The sequence below is a fragment of the Mus caroli genome, chromosome 8, assembly GCF_900094665.2.
Source record: "Mus caroli chromosome 8, CAROLI_EIJ_v1.1, whole genome shotgun sequence".
In the NCBI taxonomy this organism is placed as follows: Eukaryota; Metazoa; Chordata; class Mammalia; order Rodentia; family Muridae; genus Mus; species Mus caroli.
Genome location: NC_034577.1, coordinates 49,487,130 through 49,496,206, shown reverse-complemented (window position 1 = coordinate 49,496,206; position 9,077 = coordinate 49,487,130). Strand labels below are relative to the sequence as shown.

The window sequence follows — 9,077 nt, the reverse complement described above, 5'->3', positions numbered from 1 at the left end:
TTCTCTGTATAGCCCTGGCTGTCCTGGAACTCACTTTGTAGACCAGGCTGGCCTCGAACTCAGAAATCTGCCTGCCTCTGCCTCCCATGTGCTGGGATTAAAGGTGTGCGCCACCACCACCCGGCTATATACATGCTATATATGATATATTTTGTATAATGTATAAAATATAAATATCTATATCATTTTATATTTATTTTATATATCATATTATTTATATAATAGTATATACAATAATTATATATTATATATAAATGTAATATATTTTTAATTTATATATCTAAATATATTATAATATTTATATACATATAACATATATATTTAGTCAGTTTTTATAATTGCCACTAGCCACAAAACAAAGATAGAGAAATTTTGAAATTACTTCGACATTGCTATAATAAAGCATTGTGACAAATCTCTCAGTATTCAATTGTTATAGATGTCACCATTTTAAGAAAGGAACACATCAATAGGTGGTTTATATTTATTTTTCAAAATATATTCATGTATCTTATGTATAAGAATGCTCTATCTTATGCACATCAAAATACGGTCTCATATTCCATTACGATCATTCTTAGCCACCATATGATTGCTGGAAATTGAACTCAAGTTGTGAAGAGTCAAGGGCTGTTGATTGCTGAGTAGTCGCTCTAGTCCCAAGTAGTTTATAGTTTAACTTACTAACATTCCTATATGCTTAAAGTGATTCAGATCATGATAAAGGTAAAATGATTTTGGATTGGGGGACCATGGGGAGACAGGGTTTCTCTGTATTGTTTAGATCAGCCGTAAACTCATGCTTCTCAGCTTCCTAAGTCTATGTGATTACAAGCATGCACCACAGAGCCCAAAGGTATTCTAAAACTTTTATTAGAGAATTTTTAGCATCTGCCTTTATAAGAATAAAATGTATGAAAAACTCATTTTATTTATACCAGGTAACCATTTTACATTATTTTATTTGTAAATACTTGGCTCCTCTGTATAATGGAAAGGTATCCTAAAATGTAATTTCTTCCCAGATAAAAACTACAGTGTGGGGGGAGCAGCAGGAAACTGTTGCTCGTCTGGCTGTAGTGCAGTCTCGTCGGAAACAGCACCCGGGAGCTCCATTGTTAATTACTGTGTCTTGAGAGAGTTCTCAGAGGTAAGAGAGCCTGTCAACTGCTTAGATGATGTCTAAGGTCGAGAAGAAACAAGTACTGTGTTTACTATATCCTAGTAGGGTATAGTATACTGTTGGCAAGAACATGGTGACTTACAAATGTAATCTCTCATGGGGTCTGTGTGTTGACTAGTCTCTTTAGGCAGTGTTTCCCAGTGTGTCTTCTATAGCCATGGTCTCTCTTTGAGGATTGTTTACTTTGAGAAATTGCCTAAATTTGTTCCTTTTCAAATTAAAGGAAACAACTATCCAGAAAATGGAAAGGATGAAAAAAATGTAAGTAACAGAGAGGGTGAGAGAAGCCATTGCTCTGTAGGAGCTGCCCTGGAGTGCAGTGTGCACAGACTGTGCTTATGTCCTCACACCTTGAAGTCTCCATCAGCTGTGGCTTTTCCTTCAGACTCAGTGGGTCATTGCTTTGCTTCCTGTGTGTGTGTGTCTATGTGTGTGTGTGCATGTGCGTGTGTGTGAGCTAAGTCATTTTGTTGGCTCCCAGCAAGTGGTGTAACACACTGTCCACAGAGTTAATCATAGTTAGAGGGCAGAGATGTTGCTAATTAACTCACATCTTTCTACTTGTGCTGATTGATTTCCCAACCGTTATGAGCATGTAGCGGGATAGCTGGAGACATTTTCAGTTGTTAGTCCTGCTGGCCTCAGGATGCTATTGATAAAGGAGCACAGTGCTGATGCTTTAGTGTTACAGGGGGGCAGTGCATCTAGTTTTGGCAGAGAGCAGTGTAAAGAAAACATATGATGAAATGGTATCACAATATTATGTACCCTACTACGTTAAAAAAGTACAAAGCTCTTTAACATTAGCCAACGTCTAAAATAACTTAGGCTATGAGGATTGACTTATTTATTTTTTCTCTCTTCTATGTGCATGTATTAATAGTAATTATATATAAAAAAAAGGAACACTCAGTTTATCTTAGGGTCAGAAACAAAGTCTTCCATTATGAGCCATGCCCTTAGCTAACACAGCATTTGTTCTGTTCCAGGTTTGAAGAGACAGCAGAGTTACTGAAATGCTCAAGTCGCTAACTGTAGAATGTTCTGCATAAACGTTCCTAGGACTTTGGCTACTTATATATATTCAATATTTAAGAATTCTGTATATAATTTTAATATATGATAATTTTTATTAAGAATTTGGATTCTATTTGATATGTGAGCTTTTTCACTCTTAAATAAATACTTTTAATATTTTAAGCTGTATTTGTGCCAATTTTCTCTTCCAGTTTTCTTGGCAAAACTTTCTGTTTCAGTATATTGCTCTTACAGTGTGAAGTCATTACAGCACGCTCTGTAGTTTTGTGTTGACATTCACTGGCAGTGAGCTAGGTAATATGTTTTTGAAAGTATGGGCTGGAAGACATGGTCTACATCCTGCTGGAGATAGTCCAACTGGGACTTGCATATTGTACCCAGGAGGCTCTCAGATGTACAATCTTAGCGTAGGTGTTGGTGAACAAGTTGTAACATGTTAAAACGCTCACTGAAAACTAAACAAATCTAGTTCTTCATGTATAGTCAGTGCTGCTTTATCACTGCAATGGTGACAGCGGGCGTCTTTTGTGTGTTTCCTGAGGGAACCTTGTCGGGTGTGTGAATACTCTGGTCTGTAACCCTAGACCGTCAGCACCGACCCAAATGCTGGCCATCCATGTGATATGCAGTGGAGGTGGTCTGCACTTTCTAATGATGGAACGTTAACAACTTTTAAGGAGAGGAAAGGTCTTAAAGTTAAATAGAAAGAAAATCAAAATCACTGAGAAAGTTACTATGTGAATACCTTCTAACGTTGTAAATGAATACATAGCAATAGTAATTCTGGGTAATAGTCAAAATTATAGGAAGTTATTATATTTTACATCAGTCACCTCATTATACTGTATAATTTTATTTTAATGTTAAGTAGAATATTAAGCTATAACTAGAAATAACTTGAGGAAAACTTTTCAGTATTCTAATAAATGTTTAATGTTTACACTTTTAAAGTATAATCTTTTATGTTAGCATTGAGAAGCATACAACCTTGAATTTAGTAACATTCCCAAAGCATATCTAGAATTAATGTTTTTTGAATTTCCAGGTCACTTAAGTTAGAAAAATGAAGAGAATTCAGTTGTGAAATGCTGTTATGTCCCCAGTATGAGAACCAGCATGGACTCACAGCGCCACCTTGTGGTCTCCACGCCACTCCATTGGCTTTTAATAAAACAAACGAATCCTCATAAAACTCCCGATTTTTGAAAAAGAACATCTTTCAAGTTTTTCTGTTGAAAGACAGAATAAAATTGTTTCTGTCCCTTTGTCTCTGTCCTCCTCTTTTCTCCATCTGTTTTGGTAAGTTAAATTTTTAGTTTTTACAAATGACAACTTGTCTATATAATAGGCATTGAGTAATAGAGTAATACAGTATCTCAGTGAGAGGGAGAAATATACTTTGTGAGAGAAAATCTTATTAAATAGATCTAAGAATAATACACTTTGAATTAAACGAACCAAAATAGTCACACAAGAGAACCATTGACCCCACAAAGTGGTATGTAAAGAAGGGAGAGGAAAAACCTGGGAATTTATGTGCTAGGAGGTCTCTATTGAAGTCAGGAAAGCTCAGATCTCTTTTTCTATTTGGAAACGTAGCTCCATACATTTGAAGGTCAAGTGATCTTCCCTGAAAAGAGGAGATTAGTTCTGCCCCTGATCCCACAAAAACCTGCAGTGCACACCTTTACCCATCCAGCCACGGCACGGTTCGTACAGTTATCTGCTTTTTGTGTAGTATCATTTATGTTCGGATTTTACAAATCTATTATCTCACTCTGAAGTCCTCACCGCAGACAGCAGTGGTGTCAACAGACCTGTAAGGTCCTATGGTGACTGTAAGCAGCTACAAGGACCTGAGGAGGTGACCCTATGGTCCAGACAGCTACCATTTCCTTTTCTCTGTCATATCCCATAATACAAAATGAGATGGACTATTTCTAATCTAATAGATATAAAATGTATAAAACAATAGATATTAAATAAAACAGCAGAAACTAGAAATTAGGAACAAATTTTCTTATGGTGTTTTATAACAACTTAAAAATTAATGAAAACATATAGTAGTATTGTATACTTACCAAGAGACTGACTTTAAAAACAACCTCTAAAATAAAAGTTTGACTCATTGAAATTGTTGAAGAGATGGAAATAATTATCCTCATTTAGAAAATGCTTTCTTGGGCTAGGAAGATGACTTGGTGATTAAGAACACTGTTCCAGAAGGCTTGGATTCAATCCCCAGTACCCACGTGGCAGCTCACAAGTGTCTATAATTCCAGAGCTAGGGGATCCGACAGCCTCTATCAGACACACATGCAGGCAACACATTAATACGCATAAAATGAACCATTAGAAAATTGTTTTAGGGCATCTGATAGTGGTTTTTCATAATAAAGCATCCCCTTTGGTTAAATGAAGATCATGAGGAAGGTGTAATTTCATCATTTACCCTCAGCTAACTGATTTTCATAGAGTCTGTCCCTTAAAATCGTTACTTGTCAGTAGTAGCTTGTTCTGCCCTGGAGCCATCGTGCATTTTTTCCTTATGCTGAGAAGCCAGGAAACAGCTGTGAATGGTCTGGCTGAGAATGTGCAGAAATACTGCAAGGAATGTGGAAGGGAAGTACCAGGCAGGATTGAAAAGGAACATCAAAGCAAAGGACTGGGTGCGCTGAAGAAGGCAGCTCTGTCCTGATGTTGTAATGGGAAGTTATAACCGGGCATACATACCATATAAAACTTAAAGGCCGTCTTAGGCGGTTCTGCCTACAGAGCTCCCTGGAATTGATCAGCACCTGGGGAAGCATTAAAGACTAGAAGGACCTTGTCAGTTTTATACACACCAGCACTTTCCTTTTAGCTCAAGTGACATTGCAGCTTTAATTTTTAAATGTCTAATCCCAGGTTGTCTTTCATTTTCTCAGAGACTGAGTGCAGACTGAGGGCAATGGAGTGGGTAGCGGATAGAGTAGGTATCGTGAAAAGTTAAACTGCAAAACCAGGGCTTAACTGCTGTGTCTCTTGAGCTTCTGCACTGAAAATGACAGGTTTCTCATTAGCAACAGACACCTGGAAACAGGACAGGGCCAACAGCAGCAGCCCAGCTGAGAACACTCAAATTGTCTTTTATTGGGAATTCTTGAAAATCTAGACTTTTGTCGTGATTTTTTAGGGACACTTGTAGGACCAAGGGCCACCCATGCCTCTTTCCCTATTAGATTCTCTAAATCAGCAAATTGAAATTTCTTTCCTCGTTTTTGAAGTACCATGTTTAAAGCCAGCCTCCCCCATTACAGAAGTGTCTATAGTAATGTGCTAACATCCAAGCTCTTTTATTTCCATGATGAGCTAAGGTCCTGCTAAGATAGTGAGGCTACCCTTGTGTGATTCTCCTGCTTTGTATTCCCTAGGAGCTAGAATCCTAGGAAAGGACCCCCATGGTCCACGTGTGTGTGTGTGTGTGTGTGTGTGTGTGTGTGTGTGTGTGTGAGAGAGAGAGAGAGAGAGAGAGAGAGAGAGAGAGAGAGAGTATATGTGTGTTTATTTGTATCTGATAGGATTTCTCTGTGTTGCACACATTGTTCTCAAATCAGCAACCTACAGATTGGGAAAAAAATCTTCACTATCCCTACATCTGATAGAGGGCTAATATCCAAAATATATAAAGAACACAAGAAGCTATCCTCCAAAAAGTGAAACAGGCCAATCAAAAAATGGGGTGTAGAACTAAACAGAGAATTCACAATAGAGGAGAATGGTCAAGAAGTACTTAAAGAAATGTTCAAAGTTCTGAGTGATCAAGGAAATGCAGATCAAAACAGATCTGAGATTCCACCTTACACCAATCAGAATGGCTAAGATCAGGTGACAGCCGATGCTGGTGAGAATGCAGAGAAAGAGGAACACTCCTCCATTACTGGAAGGATTGCAAACTGGTACAACCACTCTGGAAATCAATCTGGAGGTTCCTCAGAAAATTGAAAATAGATCTACTTGAAGACCCAGCTATACCATTCCTGGGCATATACCCAAAAGATGCCCCACCATGTCACAGGGGCACATGTTCCACTATGTTCATAGAAGCTTTATTTGTGATAGAAGCAGGAAATAACCCAGATGTCCCACAATGGAAGAATGGTTACAGAGAACGTGGTTCATTTACAACAATGTAATACTACTCAGCTATTAAGAATGAACACACTGAGTTTTGCAGGCAAATGGATGGAACTAGAAAATATCCTGAGTGAGGTAACTCGGACCCAAAAAGACATGCATGATATACACTCACTAATAAGTGGATGTTAGCCAAAAATGTACAGAATACCCAGGACATAATCCACAGAACTCAAGAAGGTTAGCAAGCCAAGGGGCCCAAGTAAGGATGCCTCAATCCCACTTGAGAGGGAGGGAATTGGGTGGGAGAGGGGAGGGGCAGGGACAGGGAAAAAGGGGGAACATGATCGGGTATGGTTCTGGGGCGGGGAAGTGAAGCTAGCAGAATGAATGGAAATATACAACTTCGGGAGGTCAGAGATGGAGGACCCTCTAGAATATACCAGAGATCTGAGAGGTAAGAGACTCTCAGGACTCTAATGGAGGGACCTTAGATGTTGTGTCCAACAGTGGGGAGAGGGAACTTGTAGAACTTGTAGAGTCTACCTCCAGCAGAAAGACAGGACATCAAGTGAAGGGATGGACTGGGCTGCCATCCCACAGTCTGACCCAGAATTGTTCCTGTCTAAAAGGACTGCAGGGACAAATAAATAAATAAATAAATAAATAAAAATAAATTTTAAAAAAGGAGAAGATACTGAGGGAAAGGAGGTTCAGTGATAGACCCAAATTGGGATCCATCTCAAGGGGAGTTCCCCAGGCCTGACACTATTAGTGATGATGTGATGTACTTACAGACAAGAGCCTAGCATGGCTGCCCTCTGAGAAGTCCAACTAGCAGCTGACTGAGACAGAAGCAGTTACTTACAACCAACCATTAGTCTGAAGTCATGGTCCCCTTTGGTTGAATTAGGGAAAGGCTGGAAGAAGGAGGGCAACCCCATAGGAAGATCATAGGAAGAAAGCTGGACCCCTGAGATCTCTCAAGCACTGAGCCACCAACCAGGCAGCTTACACTAGTTGGTTCGAGGCCCGAGACACACATACAGCCGAGGACTGCTGGATCTGGCCTCAATGACAGAAGATTCACCTAACCCTTGAGAGACTTGAGGTCCCAGGGAATGTTGAGTCCTAGCAGGGTGTAAGGGTGGGAGTTTGGGGTGTGTGTGGGGATGAGGACATCCTCTTGGAGACTCAGGGGGAGGGGGAGAGGCAGGATTTTTTTTTAATGAATTGTAATACTTACTGTATTTATTTAATATAGTAATCATACTGTAGTCATTTAAAACCATTAGTTTGAACTACAGTGGAGTCAGTAAAGCTGGTGGCTAGTCAGCTCTCCCTTGCAATGCTATTCAAAGGTAAGCCCCTCATCCATACATTATTAACCAATGAATTCAGAATGAAGGTTGATTGAATATTCAAAAGGCACCAGTGTGCAAGACACACACTTGAATGGTGCTGTCCTTTATCCTCAGGAAGCTTTTTAGTGTCACAAGGCTCACTGGCCAATTATTGTTCTTAATGTGTGTGCTACCAATGTCCTGTGCAGAAACACTTTTCTTGTGCCTGCAAATTGCAGCGCATCCCTAGCTTTCTCCAGTGTTACATTCAGGGTATCAGGTCTCATGTTGAAGTCCTTGGTCCATTTGAAGTTCAATTTTGGGCAGGATGAGAGGTGAGCTTCTAGTTTCCTTCTTTCCACCTTGAGCTATCTTGGTTGACTAGCACTACTGTTGAAGATGAAGATGTCTTTTTCAATGTTTCTTTGTTTGTTGCTTCTTTGACAAAAATCAAGTGAGAGTAGGAATGTGGGCTTGTATCTGGGTCCTTAATTCTATTTCATTGATCAATGTGTCTTTTTTTTATGCCAATGCCATGTTGTTTTGATTATTATAGCTTGAAATTACTGTATGGTGTAACTTTAAGTTAGGGATGGTGTGTATGTATATGCATATACATGTGTGCCTAGTGCTTGTGGAGGTCTGAAGAAGGCATTGGATCTCCTGGAATTTCAGAACACCATGTGGTTGCTTTGGATGGAAACTTAGTCTTCTGTGATAGCATCAACCACCCTTAACTTCTGGGCTATCTTTACAGCCCTCTGCATTGAAATCTGATGGGACTGTGGTGAATCTATTAAATGGCTTAGGCAGGATGGCCATTTTCATGATATTAATCTGACCAGTGTGTGAGCATGGGATGTATGTCCATCTTCTATTATCTTCTTCAGCTTCTTTCTGCAGTGTCTTAAAGTTTCATTGTAAGTCAATGAAACTTCTTTGGCTAAATCTATTCGTAGATATTTTTTAAAAAGGCTATTATGGGTGGAATCATTTTCTTGATTTCTTTCCTCAGTATGATAGATAGTTTTCATATCATCTTGACATAGGCTAGAATAATTCTGGATGAAACTTCAATTGAGAAAATGCCCCCACTAGATTGGCCTATGGGGGAGTCTATAGTACATTTTCTTAATGAGTGACTCCTATGGAAGGGCCTGCCCAGTGTGGGAAGTGCCCTGAGTTGGTGATCCTAAGTGCTGTATGAAAGCAGGTTGACGAAGCCATGGATACAAGCCAATAAGAGCCTCCATGGCCTCTGAGTAAGTTCCTGCCTCCCAGTCTCTGCCTTGACTTCTTTGGAAGACAGACTGATTACAAGCTGTAAAATGAAATAAACCCTTTCCTCTAAAAGTTCTTTTGGGCCGGGCGGTGGTGGCACATGCCTTTAATCCCAG

At 39.5% G+C, this 9,077-nt stretch overlaps 1 protein-coding gene across 4 annotated transcripts in view; it reads left to right on the top strand.

Annotated features, from left to right (window-relative positions):
* Positions 1 to 3,482, top strand: part of Cep44 (centrosomal protein 44) — a 20,146-nt gene extending 16,664 nt beyond the window's left edge. For all 4 annotated transcript variants that reach the window (XM_021169664.2, XM_021169667.2, XM_021169665.2 and 1 more), the window contains 3 exons: positions 1,026 to 1,150; positions 1,407 to 1,444; positions 2,173 to 3,482. In XM_021169664.2, coding sequence (XP_021025323.1) covers positions 1,026 to 1,150; positions 1,407 to 1,444; positions 2,173 to 2,215 — 206 coding nt within the window. In that variant the 3' untranslated portion in view covers positions 2,216 to 3,482. The remainder of the gene's footprint in view (positions 1 to 1,025; positions 1,151 to 1,406; positions 1,445 to 2,172) is intronic.
* The last annotated feature ends 5,595 nt before the right edge of the window (positions 3,483 to 9,077 follow it).